The 22,569-nt window shown below is 36.8% G+C and overlaps 2 protein-coding genes across 2 annotated transcripts; both read left to right on the top strand.

Moving 5' to 3' along the window:
- The first annotated feature begins 7,536 nt into the window (after positions 1-7,536).
- On the top strand, positions 7,537-18,295 carry LOC147858143 (uncharacterized). Its single transcript, XM_087327093.1, has 13 exons — positions 7,537-8,454; positions 11,958-12,036; positions 12,159-12,248; positions 12,326-12,370; positions 12,459-12,494; positions 14,623-14,710; positions 14,851-15,044; positions 16,506-16,610; positions 16,836-16,987; positions 17,080-17,119; positions 17,213-17,275; positions 17,384-17,589; positions 17,659-18,295. Exons 1-13 carry the CDS (start codon positions 7,571-7,573, stop codon positions 18,209-18,211), a joined length of 2,535 nt encoding a protein of 844 aa, XP_087183219.1. The 5' UTR covers positions 7,537-7,570; the 3' UTR covers positions 18,212-18,295.
- Positions 18,296-20,481: 2,186 nt separating this feature from the next.
- Positions 20,482-22,569, top strand: LOC147858142 (phenylcoumaran benzylic ether reductase IRL1-like). The gene is made up of 5 exons (XM_087327169.1): positions 20,482-20,886; positions 21,315-21,449; positions 21,600-21,837; positions 21,951-22,154; positions 22,268-22,569. Exons 1-5 carry the CDS (start codon positions 20,710-20,712, stop codon positions 22,429-22,431), a joined length of 918 nt encoding a protein of 305 aa, XP_087183295.1. The 5' UTR covers positions 20,482-20,709; the 3' UTR covers positions 22,432-22,569.

The following is a 22,569-nucleotide window of genomic DNA, read 5'->3' as shown; positions in this document are numbered from 1 at the left end:
TTATCAGATTTTGCTTCATCAAAATTATTTGGATCAGGGATTTGTACCACTTTAGACATATATGCATAATGCATAGCCATGTATGTATCATAACTAAATCTTTCAACTGTTTTTTTTTCTCTATCTGATCTTCTCAGTTTTTTATTTGCATCTTTCATTGCCTTTTCCATACCAGGGATTTTCAAGGCTCTTATACCAAGCTCATTATCCAATGATGTATCTGAAGCTAGCAATGGGCCCGGTTTGGTTCGGTTTCGGTGCCTTGAAACCAAACCAAACCCTTTATGAACATTCGAACATTTAAACCAAACCATTTAAAAAAAAGGTAAACTAAACCATTTAAACCAAAACCGTTTAGGGAAAAGTTAAAACCAAACCGAACCATTTAATAAAAAATTTAAACCTAACCACATTTATGTTAAAATAAATAAATAAGATTAATTGAGCCATTAGATGAAATAAACAATTAAGTTAAGTGAATTAAACCAATGAAAAACATTAATTAAACCATTAAATTACATAAACATTTAATGGATTAAAAAAGATAGCCCAAAAACCTATAAACCTATAAACCCTAGTTTCAAAACCAAACCGAACTGAAACCGAACCGTTTATTATTAATTAAAACCAAACCAAACCATTTAATTATTTTGGAACTTATAAACCTTTAAACCATGGTTTAACGGTTCGGTTCGGTTTAAGCCGAAATCGGGCCCATTGTTATCTGAAGCTACATCTTCCATGTTTCTAGATCCATCATCAAGCATTTCATATTTTGACATTTTCTGTTTTCCCTTTTTATCATCATATTTTTTATGTCCTTCATGTTTTCCACTCCATGCATTTGAATCAGATTTACTACCAGAGTTTTTTGATGGTCCTGTGCATTCTATTGATGTTGAACTTTGTTGTCCAACATTGTTTCCATCTCTGTGGTTATCTCTCTTACATTTTCAGATTTATCTACGTCTTCATTTTCATTTTCTTTATCAGTTTCTACATTTTGTTTTGAGTTGTACTAGCTGCCCAACTCATCAAATATTACATCCCGACTTACCACAATCTTTTTTGTGAAAGGGTTATAACATCTATACCCTTTTCGCTCCTCTAATTTATGCATTTTTTGTTGGTCCCCATACATTTGTATGTACCAAATCCAACAAAGTTTTGTTGACATGTCTTTCATGAGGTAAAGGCAACCTGTTTTGCTTTCCATATTGGCATGCTTCACATATTTTGCTCATCTCACAGTCTTTTCACATAGGCAGTCTAGCCACTGCATTTTTCCTTAACATATTTTTCAAGGTTTGCATACTTATGTGACCGATTCTTTTATGCCACATTTCCATATCTGAGATTACACTCATTCCTTCTGCAAACATGGTTGTAATATTTTTAGGCATATCCACATCTAACACAAACATCCTTCCTTGTCGTTTTCCTTTTGCAATAAGCTTTCCCTGTTTCTCTATAAAGCATCCACTTTGCTTAAACTTAACTTGCATTCCTTGCTCCACTATTTGTCCAACAGAAATCAGATTTTTTGCAAGGTTTGGAACATGCATCACATTCAACATATACTTTGTTTTCCCTTTTTCTTCCCACAATGGGATATCTCCTACATGCTCTATTTGGTGAGTAGTATTATCACCTATAACCAGGAATATCTGGTTCTCTTAGACTTTCAAACCAGTTTGCATGTCCTGTCATATGATTAGATGCCCCAGAATCTACATACCACATAAACTCTTCATTGCATCTTTGTGAACATTCAACCATTGCTGTTGTTTCATGTTGCACCACAAATGCACCATCTTTATCATAGTCTTCACTAGTTGAGGCATAATTATTTTTCTGTCTGTTCCCTCATGTTTCATCATTTTACTTTTTATAACATTCAACCTGTGTATGGCCTAGTTTTCCACAATACCAACAACCATCATCATTCAAATAAGTTTGGTTACCTCTACCTCGATTGCTCCCCCTGCCTTTAATGTTGTTTCTTCCCCTTGTAACCTGTTGTCCTCTTCCTTGATAACTATTGTTGTTGGTTCTAGTTGAACCAAATCTTCCATGGCCTCTTCCTCGGCCTTTTCCAGCACTATTGTAGAGGGCTTGCTCCTCAGTCTCAGAGTTTCCTTTATTTACATCATCCATCTGATTTCTTTCTTCCACTACAAGCATTGAAACCAGATCTAGAAAACTTGGGATGCTATCCCTTGTGAGAATAGATGTTTTGAAGCTTTTATATTGAGGTCCTAAACCTCTTAAGCATATTTCCACCTTATCATCATCTTCTACCTTCACATTGATAGAAGCAAGTGATTCACATATGCTCTTTATTTTCAGAGTATACTCATTCACTAACATCTTACCTTTTTCCAAGGTATTTAGCTCAGTCTTCAATTGAAGCTTTCTAGCCTTTGTGTTCACTGCAAACAATTTTACTAAATTGTCCCAAGATTCTTTTGGAAGCATAGCATCCTGTATGTGTCCAAGCATCGAATTCGAGATGTTAAGTGAGAGCCAATGCAATACCTTTCTTGCCCCTTGATTCCATTCCTTAAATGCTTTAATCTGTGCAGCAGTTGCATTTTCTTCAGCGATCTTTGGAGCCACTTCTAGGTTTTTTTCAATGTAATCCCAGTATCCTTTTCCCATCAGGAAATTTGTCATTCTGAATTTCCACGCCGGGAAATTATTTTTGTCCAATTTTTCTATGACTATTTGGCTTCCATTCTCAACGGCCATTCTCTCTTTCAATTAGGGCTTTTGTTATGATTAACTTCAAAGACAACTCTCTGGTTCAGATCAGCAACTAGAACCAAACTTCTCAGATCTGTATTGCTCTAATCTTCTTTACGAGCAACTCTGCTCTGATACCATGTTACGAAGGCGCTCCGACTCTTCTTTGTGCACAACGGATCGTGATGTGCTGGATCGTTTAGTGCTCAAGACAGAAAGGAAGGGGAAGGAGACTTACCTCTCTGTAGCAAAACAAAAGCTTCTATTCCATTACACACAGAGCTCAACTCACTCTCGTCTGTTTTATGTTCTTACAACTACTCTCTTACTACTTACTACACTTACTTTTTCCTAAGTTTATAAGTCACTTACATATGCAGCTAAATAGTTGTTAGTAGCTAAATAGCTATTTCACCTTTATGTCCACTAGTAGTTAATTAGCTAATAGCTACTATAGCTTATTAGTCAATAAGCACCACATACCTTTGTTGATCTTGCTTCTCAACAATTACCACCATTGTGCTTATTCACAATGTATATTTGTAAACCCTACATTATAAAGGGGATTTCTCGTATAATCATGAATCTAGATCTTAATATGAGTTTATTTTGATATTGATCTCATGTACTTGCATTAACCAAGTGTATGAAGTCTAATCCCATGTGTTAATCGCTCCTAAGTGCCTAGTTCCCCTATGTTCTTGTCCTCCTAATATTCGCGTCCCACAATTATCCTACATCACATAATATGCTATCATATTAGAGCATCATTAACAAATATATTTTCTTTTGTTGCCCATTCAGTGGGCAAAAGAGCTAGAGATTTACCGTTCCCATTGTGTAAGGTGGTGGTTGGTTACCTTATTAGGCGGTTCTCGTAGTGTCACATTGATTCAACACACACACACACACACACACACACACACACACACAGAGATCCATCCATAATACATACACATATACATGTAAATACATACAACCACATACATATCGTGGTGTCTAAATACCACCAAAAATTGAAGAGGGCAAGTGAGGGAATCACGGAGAGGAACGGTGCAGGTCGCTCAGTCGAGGGCACATGCGATTTGCACCGTCTGATGTGGGAAAAAAAAACGCGCGAAGAAATCGTCACTTATTGGGGAGCCCGACTAGGAGCCCCGCTTACCAATCAAGAGCCCGACTAGGAGCCCCGTTGTCTGACAACCTTTGTAACTAGGAGCCCGACTCTGTCAAAGGGAGCCCCGTTGCCTGACAACCTCTATCACCAGGAGCCTGACTCTGTCAAAAGGAGCCCCGCTCATTATTAATGAGCACTGATTATAAAAACCCTGAATCACTCATTTTGAACCTATTTTGAAAAGAGAGTTTAGGGTATTTGGAGGGAAGAATTAGAGAGGAGCACCACTTTCCACCAAAATCAAAGAGGCACAACACTTTCTGCTAGAATCCGAGAGGAGCACCACTTTCCGCCAGCGAGCACTTCCCAACCACCTACATTCGATTTGCAAAATGAAGGCAATAATAGGTATGTATTTTCATGGTTACTTTTATGTTTTACATCGTTTAGGGTTTCTTTTCATTTACATTTGATCACATGGTTCCATATTCTAACATGGTGAGAGACTTAGTTGTTCCATTTTTCAAATGTATCATATAAATGCATTGTTATAATTTCAGCATCAATATGAAGAAATGTTGAGGAGGAGCCCAATAGTCTATTGTGACTCGATGAATAATCCACAGACGGTCAGTTTGAAGACATTGGGTGATTTGGATCCGATTCAATAGATTTTGTAAGTATGGCCCAAGTATTGAATAATGGCATTTGTTATTGTAAGAGCTGCAACAAATGTGTGCATTGGTGTAGGGTAAGGAGCAATGGTTCAGATTCGAAGATGTGGAGCTCCTTCGAAAACGTTGGCAAAATGGGCACGCCGGATTTTGGGCTTTCCCATTATATATTAACCGAAGGAAATGTTATACTTCGTAACATAAAATATATGATATCGGTGTATTATCAAGCTTTTTTGTATCAAATTTTTGTAACAATGTTGTAAATCTTTTTAGTACATTGGAACCAAGGCTGCCAACCTTTTTTGCATATTGTAACCAAGGCAACTTGAATGATAGTGGCATGTTGTAAATGGTTGATTTTGTAATATGGCATCTATACGTCTTGTGTATCTTCTTCTTGCCTCTTATTTGTAACATGGATGTAAAGCTTGTTTATATGAAATTGTTTGTATACATGCTGATGAGTTTTGATTCTGTCCAGAGGATGAAGTTTTGATTTTTCGGTTTTTGTATGCAATGGATTTTGTTTAGAGGATATGAGTAATTGACAACATGAGTAATGCAATGGATTTACTTATGATACACTCTTATGCCAATGGATTTACTTATGATCTACTCTGAGGGTGATGATCTACTTTTGTATAACCAAAACTGATGATGATGTATATGGATTTTGTAATATCAAAATCAATATTTGAATCTCATTTTGGTTGTATCTGACTCAATGTGGAGTCATATTTGTTTTATAGTTCTCTGTTTGGTGTTCTTTGATAGGAAAGTCCAATAACTTGTGCCTTCATATATTTGCCTTTATTAAACATTAAATTGAGTAAGATCTTGAGGAATTTGAGATGTCGGATTAAGCCTTCTATTTGATTATCACTTTATTAGACTTAGTCCATGATACATATTGTTAATATAGTCTCACAAGTTATCAATCTCTATGCATAGAAAATGTCACTAGATCTCCAATGACATTAAGTTTCAAGTTTCAAATTAGGGTTAATGTTGAAAATTCTGTTTGAAATCCTCAAAAATCATTATGTTTTGTGTATATGTTTTTTACACAAGTTTGTATCTATGAACTAAAACTACATATTGGGGCATCTTTATATGACACCTTTTTGCTCATTTTTTCTCACATTGTTATATTTCTTTGTGAAGCGAACATAAATCACAACTTTGTTATGTTATACATGTAGCTGCACTGAAAAGGCCATCATGGTAATATCTCAATGTTCTTATATGAATACCCATTGATTTACTATATGGATCTTGGGTGTGTTAAACCAAGGATTTTTTGTTCAATGCTAAAAAAGGGTCACAATTCAATCTTATAGACAATCCTACAAGAATACTAATATATGAGTTCAATACATGCTAAACTTGTCCTATTATCATGAGATATTGTAGTTGAGAATGGAGTATAATAGAATCTATTCTTATTTTCCATTTAGCAATTAAACACGTCATCATATATGTGATCCCTTGTGAAGGGGGTTTGCTATTTTGTAGTTAAAATTTGTGTGAAGGTAATTAATGTGCTTATATGCTCATCCTTCTTGGTGGGATTTGAGTATCATGCTTCTCTAGTACGACATCATACTTATTGCATCCGATGAGCATGTGAGAATGATATTCACCATCCACAAGGTTTTCTATGCATACCTTGTATATATTCAAAATTGGGTAGTATTATATTGATACTGGTACTCTAGAGGGATGTATGTATGGAAATTTATTTTTACACCCTAATAGGGAATCTTTCATGTGGAATTGAAATGTTATAAGTGCCACAGTTTTTTGTACTCTTTAGTAGTTGTTTGCTATGTCTATTTAACCTTGGAAATTCCAAGTGGTGTCCAATGCTTCCTACAAGTTTGAAAATGTGAATGTATTATTGTGTCATTTTTTCTTGTGTTGATTGATGATCCATAGGTAGTAGTATTCCATGGTAGAAAGTCAAAGAACCAAGAAAATGCCCAAATTATGAAAGCTAACTTTACATGGAATATGAGTGAGTTGCATACTATTGTGAATAGAGTGAATGAGTGAGTTTGAAAATGTGAATGTGTCATTTCTTCTTGTTTTGGCTCATGATCCATAGGTAGAGTATTCCATGGTATAAAGTCAAAGAATCAAGAAAAAGCCCAAATTACGAGAGTTAACTTAACTTGGAACATGAGTGAGTTGCATATTAAAGTGACAATCAACATAGCCCAAATGGTAAGAGCTAATTTTACTTAAACAAAAGTGTTAAGGGCAAGATGCAGATTAGAAGGATCATAGGGTAAAAGATCTACAATTGCAAAAGACAAGAATTCATCACGTTGTAACTAGTAAAGACGAGAATTCAATACCACTATCATGACCCTTAAATGTAAATGAAGTGTAAAGTGACTAACCAAATGTTGAAACCCTAATAAAGAAAGTAATTGAAGAAGAAAAAAAAACCAAAGAGAAAGATTAAAAAGAAGAAGGATTTGAACCATAAACCTAGCAAAACTCAAGGATAGCTCTAATCAATACCCTATTCATTTTTATTCTATTATATTGCTATATTATTCTTTATTACTTTACTTTTTTGAGAGTCGGGCTCCTAGTGACAGAGGCTGTCAGACAGCGGGGCTCCTTTTGACAGAGTCAGGCTCCTGGTGACAGAGGTTGTTAGACAACGGGGCTCCTTATGACAGAGTCGGGCTCCTGGTGACATATGTTGTCAGCTTTTTATCCAGATTGGACGGTGGAGATTGCACGCGCCATCAGCTGAGCGACCTGCACCGTCCGCGCCCGCGATTCCCTCACTTGCCCTCTTTAATTTTTGGTAGTAGTTAGTCACGAGCCATACATACATAACATAACTTATAACAGAACATAACATAATATAACATACGTGTATTCATAGAGAAAGGGGGTGAGGGGTAGTTTGGTAATTTAGGAAAAACCTTACAATTAAAGATTTTATCTCAGTTTACAATTAAATCTTTTTCGCGCGCCTGCCCCCCACCCCCCCCCTCTGAGAGAAGCTGCCATGGCGGAAGGGCCGAGCTCGCAGAAACGAATGAAGGTCGAGGTCCCACAGTCTTCGGCTCCCTCTTCCTCCCATGGATTCCAATCCTCGTTTCATATTCACCATCACCTCCTTCATGCTGCCGAACCTGCATCCATGATTCCTTTTCCTTCTTCAAACGGACCAGTCACTGGCGAAGTGGACAGAAACCCTGGCATCAGAGCATCGGAACATGTAATTGACTCAGTAGATACTAGCTATGGTGCAAGAGATCTACCCGTCCCAGAAAGAAACGGTATTTTGCATGAAACCTCAACAAACCCGAACATCAGGGAGGATTTGGTTATCGAACAGTTAACTAACGTCCGAAATCGCAGCTACGGTCCATCAGCATCAGAAAGAAACGTTATTTTGCAAGTAGATTCTGACTCAGCTCGAGGAGAATCGGTTCAGACGTTAGCAAACTCTAGCCATGGTGCAAGAGATCTAGATGTTTCAGAAAGAAACATTGTTTCTCAAGAAATTTCTGCTTCAGTATCTGCAGACCCTACCATCAGAGAGGATTCTGTAACGGAACAGACTGGTGTCACGTTAGATTATAGCTATGGTGCAAGAGATCTAGGAATTTCAGAAATAAATGGCATTTTGCAAACAACTTCTGCTTCAATAAGAGAAGAACAAGTTCAGGTTTCAACAGGTCAATTGGAAGCAGTGAATGAAGCTGTCATTTCCTCCTCAGTACAGCAGGTGGTCATTAATATTGAGGATACTGACTACCAAGAGCCTGCTGATCCAGGAAAGTCTCCACGTGCATCTAGAGAAAAAGACTCCATGGAAAGTACCGACTCCATGACCTGCCCAATATGCATGGAATCATGGACGTCAGAGGGTTCACATAGGATATGGTAAATTATTTTGTCTCTTTTTGTATTTGTTCTTCTTTTCTGGAATGTTGGAGTAAATCTAGCATGCATAGATATCATGATCATAAATTTTAAATGATGTATGTTACTATGATGCTCATTGAGTTAGTCCTTGTTTTCTACAACTTTACAGTGTGTCTACCAGGCATTAATTTTTAGGAAACATGGAAGGAGATCGATTGCTTTTATGAAAGAAAAGAATTTAAGACACATCCGACTCCTTAATATGTTCATCTTGAGTTTGTGAAGTTATTTCATGGTGGCTACATATGCTTATCATAGGATATGTTGAAGTACATGGCCATTTTTTGAACTTGTTTTATTTTCAAGGTTGTAAAATTTTGAAAACATTTAAGGAATTTCCCGCACTTCATGATGCCAGGGATCTTTCTTCTCCTATTCCATATTGATTTCCAGAAGAAATTTGATTCAATTTATTTCCAGACAAAATTTGATTCGACAGCTGGATGCCATTCTCTTGCAGTTATGCCACTGGTTGCATGCTGGGATAATCATGCCTTGCTCACTCGTTTTTGGACAGACATGGTACCCACTATATAAGGGATATACCAAGCTGGATCCTTATATCCAGTGGCAAACTGTGCATGCAGGCTTGGTTAATCCCTGATACACTGGGTACAGAAGCTAGAGCGGGTCATGAACAGGATCTCCCTTGTGCTATGTGGGAGGATCTTGTGCTGGAATCACTGGTTAATTACCTAAAGCCCTGTTCATATGCCCATGATTTGTGATATGCTTATATTCTAGGATATTGTTTTGGCATCTTTTGGGGAGCAGTTCTTTGGTTACATCATAAACTGGGTGTACATTTACCCTGGGGGTTTTCATAGAATCCTGTCTTTTGGCTCACCACCATCAGTTACTAAATTATATATATTGCCATTTAAGGAGGCTGATGGCTATAATAGACTATCTTTTATATAATTGTTGGTATTAATTGTTGGTGCATTGTGAGGAATTAATGCTCAAATTCTAGGTGGCAAGACTCATCCCACCTTGGTGACTTTAGCCAATGTACAGAGTGCGCGAATCCACACCTTGAGAAAGTGAGATGCTTTTGCTTGTTGGTCAATGGCAGCAGATGAAAGAGTGCAAGTTTTCCTTGCTTCATTGGTCTCTTGAAAAGAATGTTTGGTGGTACACTTGCTGCCAGCCAGTGATCTGTTTCGTAAAACTGCCCTCAGTATTGACTGAGACAATACATCCATGGAACTCATGTAAACGGATTTTTGTACAACTATGAGAATTTGTGAATTCTGGTTGTTTTTTCTTACAGCTACTATTATAAAGTACCGTTTTATTAAAAACCAGAAAAGAATGAGTTGTGGTACACTATACATTTAGAAAATATGTTAGAACATAATTGACACTGTTGTACTTTAGCATTCATACAGTCAAAATGATTATACTGAAGTAGAAGCATAATGTATGTGCTCAAGATTAAATAATAAGAGAACTTAAATAATAAGTTTAAAGATGGCATGTATCTACAAGGATACATTACTTGAATTGTCTTTATCAGGATTAGGTTCAGCAACAATCTTGAAAACTTGTGCGCTCGTTGTCTATGATGCATACTGCTAGATTTTAGGATCATTTGATTTCACTACCCCGAGAGTTCCATCAACAGGATGGTTTTACGCTCAAGAAAATGTTGCAACTGATACTGTTGTTAACAAAAACAGGAAATAAAAAACATACAATATACAAATAAAACTGTAGCTAGCAGGAAATGGAGAGAATGTGGCACAGAAATGCTGTTTTCTGAATCTCTATTTTGTGAATCTGGGAAGTGTGACAGCTGTTTCAACCGGCCCAATAATTGCAAATGCAGATAGGTAAGAATTCAGGATCAATTGTCAAGTGGAATCTCTGATATTTTGTGAATAATTTAAATCAGCGAAGAATTAGGATGAGCAGAAGGGGTGGAAAAATGGATGTATTATAAACTAATATATCTTTAGCATGGTAATTTGCCTTAGGGCCTTGATCTAACTCACATACTTAAGTGTTGGAAGTGATGTCTATCACCCTTAGATGATATGGTTGAATTTGAATGTGGACCTTAATAATTGTGAATTATATGAAAAACAGTAAAACTTTGACACTCATGCTTGAGAAACGGCTATTTTGGTGGTTCTGGCCTATGGGGTTTAGGGCCTTGATTGGAAATGTTTGCGACGGAGTAAAAGGTCTTATGAAGAGTCTGCTAACTCTATGACGTTTCTCATTCTAGATCATAGAAATGAAATGTCTGGTCTCTGTTGTCTGATCAGAAATAGGGTTTCTGAAACTGGTGATTTTCAGCAGCAAGTTTATGGTTTGCTTACTCCTGATAGTTTGTCTGCAAAAACATAACGATGATTTGCTGAAATTATTCGAAGAATCTTCATGATTTTTACATTAAAGTTTCCAGCAGCAATGCATGTCTGCTGGATTTGTGTGCTGGCACACCCTTCTTCTTGTAACCTTTGATTTTAGTTGGAATAATAAAGAAATATTTATAAATTGCTGAGCTTTGATACCAACTGTTGTATTGTGTCGAACGTTCTGAATTCTTGCTCTCTTCACAAGTATACCTTTAAGGAATATAAGATGGGGAAAATCTAAATGACCAAAGATGTTAATTACTGCCGTTGAATATCGTGCGGTCCATTTCGTTATATCCACATACTTCATTTTTTGCTGTTAAGATTGTTGCTGACATGACCATTTAATAACCTACTGACACTATTTTGAGTTTTAGTTTCAACTTTCTATTTTATCCTTTTGAATGACTAGTCAATGTGCAATGTGCAATGTACAGTTATACTTTGCACCTATTCCATGTTTTACTATCTGTATATTATGCTGGATAATGTTAATTTGCTGTAAATGAGTCGTTACTAACATAAATATGTTTTGATAATTAATTAAAATTTTTATTTTATATTTTTATATATACTGTCTTGTTGCCATCTCTTGTGACGGTCTCTAATATGTCTTTGTACATCGAAATAATATTTTTACTGTGCCAGATATGTTCCATCATTGTTCTTAATTTCTACATCCATGATACTCAAATCTCTCCATATTGCCAGAGTTTCTAGGTATACTGCTCCAAGTTGCAAAGTTATATGCATTCTTTATATGTTTTTTAGCTTGATAATGTGATATATCTTGTTTAGGTGGGGTATATACATATATATTACCTTGTCACTCATGTTGTTAATTTTGGTTAATATTATTGACTACACACATACAGTCATAACAACACAATATAAATTCAAAGGACACCACATGTTTCCTGATTCATTGACTTATTTGAGAAGTCACATATATTTGTTCTCAAGAGTTGTTATATACATTCCTCTTCCAGTAAATCTGATGCTGTTCAGTTTGTATTTTTGTCTAATTTCCATTTTGTAATATTGACTTGGAAATGATTAAAAAGTCTAACAACTGTCTCTACTGTGTGGTGGCAGCTGCTTGGCTTGTGGTCATCTGTTTGGAAGGTCATGCATTAGGCGATGGCTTAAGGAATCAGGAAAGAAGAACAGTAAGGTAAATGGTCCTAATACTATTTTTCTGTTTTATTTGCCATTATACAGAGTGATACTGTCTGTTGAAACTGTAAATTGGGGATTGTTCAATTCTGGTATGTATGTGTTTTTACTTCTCTTCAGTGTCCACATTGCAATCGAAAGGCAAGAATTGAGGATATTCGTAATTTATATGTACCTTCTCTCATTGTTGTGGATCAGCAGCTCCATGAGGTATTCAATTATATTTCTGATTGATTATTTTCTTCCATACACTCAATTGTTGGATTTCTTTGTTGTTGCAAATTTAGGATCTTAATGTATTGAGGAGGAGAAATGAAGAACTGGTTGCTCAGGTATATCTTGGAAATGGATTTAAAACATATGGTGGTTGTAAATCTGTGAGTACTGATGTCCATTTTTTTTTTGTTTATCATTGGACAGAATGATAAACTCAGCAAAGAATTCCAACGTCTGCAGGTTAGATGTTTTGACAAATAATCAATGCTATGGTTTTTATATCAGCAATTATTTTTCGATGATAGTAAGTAGCTTTAGTGTTTAAGTTAAACAAACTAACGTGGTTTGCAGGGATCAATTTAAACTGAAAATTTCATCCTCTTTCTTTCTTCCTTCTGTCTATTTCTGTTTTAGGGTTTTATGCAGCACGCTCCTATCTCTCTTTTACTAAAGTTAGCCGTTGAGAAGAAGCATATCTTCTCCTTGATGGGGAAGTTCTCGGTTTTAACAGCAGTACAACTGAGCAAAAACATATGAAACACAAACTAAAAATAACTGTTTAAATATAGGTAGTAACACAAACTAAATTAAAAATCTATCAAAACAACTAAATTAATAGAGCTCCCAGGAGAAACTTCTGCACTTTGACCTTTTGCATACAAAACAAAGCTAGGATATGGAGTCAGAGCTTTTGGGGTATTGCTTTGTAGGTCAAGGTAATGAATGTGTGTAAGCTTTAGTTGAGTAGATGTAGAAAAAACTGGAGCTCAGTGACAATTTCAAGATGCTGACAATGGACATTGTGCTAACAACAAAGGGTATATGCCACTTGGGCTTTCTTACCATGATCCAGGATTCATGCTTGCATGTTTTGTGATAATTGAAAACTTTGGGAGAACGTTCTATTTTGTCATCAGAGAGATTTATTTTTTATTTCAGCAAGTTTTTTAATGAAGTGAACATGATTTGGGTCTGAATAGCCTCATAGTTTGCAGATTTTCATAAAGACTGGTCCATTCTTGTCTCCAAATAATTGAAATAAAAAGTTTTGGATGCTCGTGTAGGAACTTTGAATGAAATGGTTTTCAAAATTGTTATTTTTAAAAGTAGTTAGTGACAAATAGAAACATTAAGCCTTAAACTTTAAAACTGAAGAAATGAAAGTTGAAACAATGCAAAAGAGAAAATTTCCAATATTTGTCTTGCATTGCTCTGATGTCAAGGTTATCCTTTGACATTTCAAAAATATAAAAACTAGCCTTGGCCAACATTGTGTCTCTAGATTATTTGATTTAAATGATTATATCTGAGAGCTTTCAAGAAGAGTTCTTGCCAATAAAACTTCTTTTGCTTTTGGTCTTGTGAGCAGTCAGTTTTTCTAAATCAAAGAATTCTTTTATAAACATTACTATTGATAGTGAAATCTATTGCTGTAGCCATAACACTGGTCTGTTTTATCCTCTGCAATTTATGATTTGATTTGCAGCCCATGTGGAATCCATTATACATATGATATAATTGATCTTAGAAGTTTGTGGTATCATTTAGCACCAATTGAATGGGTTCATACTTTGGATTTAATCACATTGTCAGATTCTTTATTAAATGAGGGAGAATAACAAAAATTTTAAACTGGCACAATGAATGGTCACAGAAATCGAAGATTCCCACTATCCAATATTTTTAGCTGTCATTTGAAGCACAAGACTTACAAATTACCAAAGTTTGGTCCATGTCACAGGTCTGCAGTGTTCTGTAATAATTCTCAGATAAACAAGTCCATGATTAACAACTATCACTTGATCATAATTAAATGGAGTTTTGGTTGTTATGGGAATTAACCTATTAATAGAACCTCACTATGCCTTTAGATGCCTTCAAAATTTAATTTAATTGTGAGAATCATACTGTATGATACAAAAATCGCATCTATTACTTCTTGATCTGTGAAGCTTCAATTTGTTGTTTGAGGAATTGTAAAACTCTTAACTATGATGTTTAATAAATGAAGTGTATTCCCTTGATTTTGCTTAAGGAATTGATACAAAAATCACATCTATTACTTCTTGATCTGTGAAGCTTCAATTTGTTGTTTGAGGAATTGTGCTGATGTTCCTATTTGAATTGCACAAATTTATTTATTTAATAGCACCAAAAGAATGCAATATAACCCAATCACCACATATGAATGATAACATAGGCATGCCTTAGATAACAATGTGACATTCCAATGCGATAATGATGCATGTCAGTATATCCAGACAGCATAGAACCCTGAAATTATTTTTCACTAGACTTTGATTGCTTTGAAATTACAACAATATCCAATTTTTACGATATCTTATGCTATATGATGCTTTAATTTCAGGGATTGTTAGCGAGTCGGGAAGCTCAAAATGAGCCTGTTAGATTCACTAACAGGGAAAGACATACCTACAATGCTGTCAGGGAATCTGGTATTATTTTCCTACTTTTACCTAGAACTCAAAGCAAGCTAGTGGCATAAATAAGAAATTCAGTCTTCTTATTTTTGTTTTTCATGGTATCTACTCCTTGTTCATTTGGATTGTATTTTCATTATTTTTGGGTGTTACAGGATGGAACACGATCGACTTGTCTATGCCAGGTCAAAGAAATAAGTATAGTGGTTATCAATCCAATAGAGGAGCTTTTGATAAAATTGGCTATAAAAGACAACAAACAATGGAAGCAGCATTGTCTCATCAGAAAGGGTACATTTGTGAGACTGACAGAAGTACTTCACGACAAGGTCATTGTTTTGAACTACAGGTGAGTTTATCATTCTTTGGAAATTTGGGTTTGAATTGTATTTTCTGAGGATTAATGTGGGTGTACAACGTATGAGGATTAAGTACTTCACGACAAGGTCATTGTTTTGAACTACAGGTGAGTTTATCATTCTTTGGAAATTTGGGTTTGAATTGTATTCTCTGAAGATTAATGTGGGTGTACAACGTATTAGCTTTTCCTAGGAGATCTTGGGTGAGCCATTACACCTCAGGTTTATTTTTTGATGTTTCCTCAACATTAATGAAAAAACTCTAGTACCATTTACATTATTGTTGTAGAACACAGACATACTGTGAACATATTGAGGCCTTGAGATCTGGGTAGAGCTGTAGCTATTGGAAAGTTAGTGATAACTTGTCTTGATGAGTTGGATTGTCTCATGTCCCCTGAAAGGTGTCTTCAATTTCTTCCCAAAAGATTATCCTGATCGTATTGATTTCTCTGTCTTTTTTTTCTCCTTTCTTTTTGCTTCCCATTTTTGGATATATATCTAATCTTATCCTAGCTCTATGCTTTGCCGAAATAGCACTTTTCAAAATTAAGACATCTTAAATGTCCCCAACCCGAAGGGAAGAAACATTTTTGTAAAAGTGAGCTGTGAAACAACTGAATGAAAAAGTTAGAAGAATTGATTGGAAGCTACCAACAAGCCCGAACAAGGTTTGAGAAGCAACACAACCTATAGTTAGCATGAGAGACTATTAATTGAATCTCGTCCATCCATACAGGATGAAGGTAGTATAATACCAATATATTTTGGGTGACGTATATGGTGAGCCAGGAGAGTTTGTATCATGGGGATGTAACCATTTAGAATTAATATCTCATTGTCATAAAAATTGATGCAACTTAACGTGCAGTGTTGCATACATGAATAATTACTCCTAATAGGAATGGACTATACATGATGAATACCTTGAGATCCTTGAAAGATGCAATAGCATATCTATGCTTGCAGATTGCGTTACAGAGGTCATTGAATTACAAAGAGAATAATTAGCTGTGAAGTTTTTTCAAACATTGCAGATTGATAATAGGGATCATTGAATTACAAAGAGAATAATCAGCTATGAATTCTTTCCAAACATTGCAGATTGATAATAGCTGATTATTCTCTTTGTAATTCAATTATCCCTGTACCGGTAGATCTTGCTGCAATATACAGGCAGGAAAGAACTTACTCCATGGATAATTCTACAATGTTAAGAGTGTCAACTTGCATAGTAAGCAGCAGTGTGGTATTTTGTGAAGAAGAAACATAAACAACATAGTCATTCCCTTAACAATAGGGGTCACTAGCATATGTATATATATATTACATAATCACTGAAATAGGTTGAGATCAGTAGCTGTAGAAAAGTGTAAATTCCATACACCAACTGATAGTTCACATGGCACTTAATTTTGTATGCTTAAAGTTGATATTGACTTAGTTTTCAGGAGGAGTTCTCTTTGCCGGGGGCTAGAGTCTTTGACATGGATGCATTGTCTAAGATGATATTAGTGGCCCAAAAAGTTTCAAATGGACTTTTCTGCTTGAATAAGGTATCCTAAAATCTCTCACTATGATGGTTTCATATAATTGAACTGTATCATATACTCCCTTGTAGGTTATTATTGACTTTGTGTCAAATAGTATAAATGAACTATTGTAAATTGCAATTACAATGATAGAACAATTTGAGGAAGAATTGTTTTTTATTTTTAGAATCAAGATTAACCAAAGTACATTAAACATGTAAGCTTATCCCGTTTTCTCTCTTGTATCAGATAAGCTTACTATCACTGTCTGATAACATGATCATGCCATTACCTGAAGGAACGGGGACAGTAATGGATGTTCGTATTGCTCCACCTGGTGGAAGACTTCCTGGGAGGCTGGCATTGGTAGCCTCATTGGGAAAACGTCTGTCTCTTCTTAGGTTAGTCAGAAATATTTTCAACTCTACATGATCTACAATTTTGCTTTAGAACCATGTGTGTGCTTACACTTTTTCATTTGTCAATATGACAGTTTGGAGAGCAATAACATTGTTCTTACATATACTGTACAGGTATTCATACTCATGCATTTGTGAATATCCTTTTTCGCTGTTATTTTCTTTTGGCCAGAAAAACTTGATGCTTGTTTTGTGTTAATCTGTTAGAGCCCATGCTGGTCTTGTGCATGGGATCCAAATGAACCCAATCAGGTCTTCGCTGGATGTCAGGTTAGATGTCATGATGATATTCTCTCTTCCATAAATCTTTTCTTGATCTATATCCACCCATGGTGGATCTCAATTTTATTACATGGACACTATATTTTGTGTGCACAGGATGGCAGTTTGATTGCATTTGACCTCAGGCAAACTTCACATCCTTTGCGATCTATACACGGTTTTTCTCGACAACCAGTCCATACTCTACAACCCATAAATGAGTCTAACCTTTCGGATAGCCTCAGGAAGAATGGAATTTTGAGTGCTTCCTCTAGTGGTGTCTATTTTTGGGAGATGACAACATCAGCTGTTGAAGACTGCAGGTATCCTAATATTTATTGTATAATTTCATATGAATGTCATCTAAATCTGGAGATTTGACCTTATTGCAGGCCCCGTCCAGTACCTTATGTTGACAATGAAGGAGTTTGTATTGCTCTTGCATATGATCATTTTGCAAATATAGCTGTTTCCAGTTTCAGACCAAAGCCGTGCATAACAATATCCAATGTAATTGGATCCAGTGGATTATCTTCGCAGGTCAGCTCACAAGTGAATTTAGGATCACATACTCGTGCTGCTCATGTTCCTTTGACAAGAAATGTAAATAGCAGTGTTGAGATGCAAGAAGAAGAAGTGCCTAATGCGAATAATGAGTGGAAATATGGAACCCCAATGTTTGGCCATGTAAGTCCGATTGGCATTCACAGATCTGCCATTGTCCGTAGAACGAGAATGAACTCATCTCTTACCCAAAATATGTTTGCGTTTGGGGACAATGAGACACATTCAGTTCTTCTATGGGATGTAAATACTCTCAATGTAGTTGGTAATCTGAGGAGTCATGGATCTCCTATATTGGATATAAAGAGCTTGAATATTGATGCACGCTCGTTCCTTGGTTGTATTAGTGTAACTACCTTGCAAGTATACAAGGGGCAGTAAAATGGTTGCAATTTTTGCTCCATTGAACTTCCCATGATGTACAAAAGCTTCTTATGCATTAATGTAAACGTAAGACTCTTCCAATCTGGATTTTTAGTGCATAAAGAAGCTACAGCTTCTTGTCCGTTACATGAAAGTCCATATGCAGAGTTTCCATTTGCAGCTCCTAGTCTGCTACTTTTAAACTTGACGTAGGTTCAAATGTATAGCGTCTGTTTTCCATTTCTAGTTGGGTTTAATGGGTAAGGATGTGGAAGTTCTAGTGGCTGTATCAGAAATATTAGAAAGAAGATTTTCTTCCTTTGGTAGACGGGACCCAGGATTTTGTTTTCTAGATGCTCTGAAAAGTTGTTGCTTTTATGTGATTTTTATGCTCTCAAGAGTAATGTTGATAGTTATGCGTTGAATTATGGCATATCATGACATAGATGCTTAATTATCTCTGGAAGGATGCTCATGTTGGAAACCTGTTTTGATATGAGATGTTGAAGGGTCGAATGAGATGCAATGTTATATGCTTTTGTATGTGTGGATAATGATGGAATCAAATGAGCTCAACATGTTTAGTGTGCTCATAGGAAAGAATCTGAAGAATCTGAGTTAGCTGTCATGTCTTCCCATCTTCCACTGTAGGTGATGGAAGATGGGCAAAATATGCATGGTGCAATAAGGAGGTGTTAAAGTTGAGCCTTGAACTCAAGGCCTTGAGCTTAATACTAGGATAAGGTAATTATGAGAGGGAGAGAATGAGAACATATGTTTGATAACACCACATGAGTTATATATTACTTTAAACTCTTACATTCTACTATGTGTCATGCAAGAAGTTATTGCAATTAATAATAAAGATGGATAACTCAACACTTTGCAATGTGTCGTGCAAAAAATTATTGCAATTAATATTATAAAGGGATAACTTAATTGCTTATTGTCATCTAGTAAATGAGTGTGATTGGTGAGGTTTGTAATACCATAGAATGGATTGATGAAAAAATAGGGCTTAGCAATATGATACAATCCTAATGGCAAAAACAAGAATGGAACTATGGTGCTTGATTTGTAAAACGAGGGCTTACTATTTGGTGAACATGTTGATAGTAAAATAGGGTTTACCAGTAGGTGATAATCCTCATTTTTAAAGACAATTGTCTAACCTTACGATTATGATACAATTCGAACACAAAAAAGATCTCTGATATTGTTTAGTGCATTGATGGATAAAAACGTGTTTACTTCAAGGTAAAGATTGCAAATATTGTAGGATTTAGGGCTCGATAAAAAAATATATGTGAGGCATGGGTGATGAAAATATGGAGTTTCCCAAGGTAGAGATTCCAAAAGCTCCACAACATATTGTAAAAATTAAAGGTTAGCCAGTGCCATAAATATAGCATCACCTAGTAAATGAGTGAAATTACTGAGCTACATTCATTCACATAATCAAGTAAAATGACTACATTCACTTAATGATATTTGAAACGGAACCTCCTCGATGCACGGGCTAATAAAAACTTGGCTTGCCCAAAGGTAAACAAATTTACAATGGTGTATGGCTTATTAGAAAGGAAAATATATATCAAGGACAAGGTTCCGGGGGGTAGAAGTGTAGGGAGGGGTAAAATACCATAGGGTGGGGTTGGGGGTGTTGTGCAAAAGATACAAGGTGGGGCAGAATTGATGTTTGTGGTGTTACATTCATAGTGTGTATAGACAAGGGATGGTCTAAAAAATCATGTGGACAGGTACAAATACAAGTTAATTGATGTTGGGTCATATATAAACATCTACTTACGAAGGCGGTGAGATCTATATATTATATGTATGTTGTGTTCACCTGAACAACAAGAGTAGGGTATCGAAAAGGGAAGCCATGGCGTGGCGAAACTTCATAAGACAAGACTGAAAAAGGAATTTCCTTTACACAATATGTATGTATATGTACACGAGAGACAAAGAGAGTACAGATTTGAGAGGGGGCTTGGTATCTAGAGAGAGAGAGAGAGAGTAGATTTGAGAGGGGGGGTTTGGTATCTTTACAAGAAGAGAGATATAAGAGAGATATAGAAGGTGGTGGTGTTGTATTTATTGAATCGAACGAGGAAGAGCAAGTTCTAGGCTCACGAGGGTTGAGCTCTCTTCATTCTCGTGCCATGCACACACACACACACACACACACTCTCTCCTCCATGCTTCTTCATTGTTTAGTGCCCACCTTTCCCTCCTATATAAACAATACAAAGCAAAGGCCATGTTACCAACCAAACACACACACACACATTTGCCTTGCAACACAACCCAACTGAAAATACACACAACACAAGCTGACATTTTAGACTCAAAGTGCAGACAAGAAGCTGTCCCTAATAGCTCCTCCACACCACCACCCTCACCTCCTAAAACTTTGCCTTTATCCTCTTCCTCTTCTTCTTCTTCTTCTCTTTCTCCTCCCTCCTTCTCCTTCTCCTCCTCCCTTCCTTCTTCGTCCCGTAATTAGCGATATGGGTGTGAAGAGCCGCGTCCTCATCATCGGTGCGACCGGATACATCGGTAAACACGTGGCTCGTGCCAGCATTGCCGAGGGCCACCCCACCTCTATCCTCATTAGGCCCTCCACTCTCACTACCAAGGCCGAACTCGTGTCTTCTTTCAAGGACCTCGGCATCACATTGGTCGAGGTATATAACACACACTTGAAAAAAATACCCATGAACATAATAACATAACCACTCTCCTAATCCTCTAGGAGATTTTGTTGTCCAACATTTTGTATTTCGCGGTCCCATCGTGTGCGTGTTTTGCTAAATTTCCAAGATTTGATTTTCATGAGGGTTTTAGGAGCATATAATTCTCTCTTGCTTAGTCCAAAAGCCTTGAGCTTTCTCCATTGTAGTTTGTTACACTAGCAATGCTTCCCCCCCCCCCCCCCCCCCCCCCCCTTCTAATTATGTGACTAGAAGAAGCTCAGGATGTTATGACATGATTTGTCGTGATACAACCCGGCCTCCGGTCGTAAATTCGAAGACAAAATCTAGTTAAAACCCGATATCATAGTGCATAGAAGGTTCAGACCTAAATGTTTTCATGTCTTTTTTCTTTTTTGCAGGGATCCTTGGATGATCATGCAGGCCTTGTGGCTGCCATCAAGGAGGTTGATGTCGTCATCTCGACCGTCGGTGGGCCTGCCATCCCCGAGCAAGAGAAGATCATAGCTGCTATTAAAGAAGCAGGGAATGTGTTGGTACACACTCTCCACTCCTCTCACAAATGTCATCCAAACATCCTAGTATAGACAATGCATTGACATATTAGGGCAATTTAGCAAAAATTAAAATATTAGGCATTAATCTCAATTCTAACACTTTCTCGGGGGTTTTTGCGATATTATTAGAGGTTTCTTCCATCGGAGTTCGGCAATGATGTCGACCACGCCAAGGCACTCGAGCCCGTGAACACCATGTATGGCAAGAAGGTAACGATCCGTAGGAAGATCGAGGAGGCTGGGATCCCGTACACCTACATCTCTAGCAATGCGTTTGCCGGGTATTCCCTTAGCAACCTTGTGCAGTTCGGGAAGCCATCTCCCCCAAGGGACAAGGTTACAATCTATGGCTCTGGTGATGCCAAAGGTGAGGTTCTCAATATCCATGGACCATGCCTATGTTTTACACACATTCATTACAACATCTTACACTAACTCAAAACTCTTCTTTTTTGTAAATCTTGATTTTTACTCTTATAGCTATTTTCCTCAAGGAAGAGGACATTGGCTTGTTCACCATCAAGACAATCGATGACCCGAGGACCCTCAACAAAATCGTGTACTTGAGGCCTCCGGGTAACATTTTGTCGGTGAACGAGGTCGTGAGCTTGTGGGAGAGCAAGATCGGAGCCAAGTTGGAAAGAGAATATGTGTCGGAGGAGGACATGGTTGTGCTTATCAAGAGTAAGCAACATTTCTTTGCCTTTTTAAGTGGATCTTTCTTCTACTACCATGTGATGTATGTGTTAGTTTCATTGACACAATGACTAAAACCTAGTGCCGTTTTCTTTCGACAGCTTCGCCCATTCCCAAGAACATTGTGTTGGCAACCGTGCACAACATCTTTGTGAGAGGGGATCAGTACAACTTCGAGATCGGGGAGAATGGCGTGGAAGCCTCGAGCCTTTACCCCGACGTGAAGTACACCACGGCTAGCGAATACCTAGATAAATATGTCTAGCTTATGATAAGAACGCCCCATGACCCTACGTCTCCCTAGATATATTAGACGGTTTTCGAGAAGGTCAATGATGTAGCTAGCTTAATTGATGCAAAGTGTTTATCTTATCTTCAATAATTATTTCGGAAACCTTAATTC

This window comes from Azolla caroliniana, unplaced genomic scaffold (assembly GCF_043228905.1).
Source record: "Azolla caroliniana isolate FFs.n. ecotype wild unplaced genomic scaffold, voAzoCaro1.0.p SCAF_11, whole genome shotgun sequence".
Taxonomy (NCBI): Eukaryota; Viridiplantae; Streptophyta; class Polypodiopsida; order Salviniales; family Salviniaceae; genus Azolla; species Azolla caroliniana.
The sequence above is the reverse complement of the archived record's forward strand: the minus strand, read 5'-3'. Positions and strand labels throughout refer to the sequence as shown.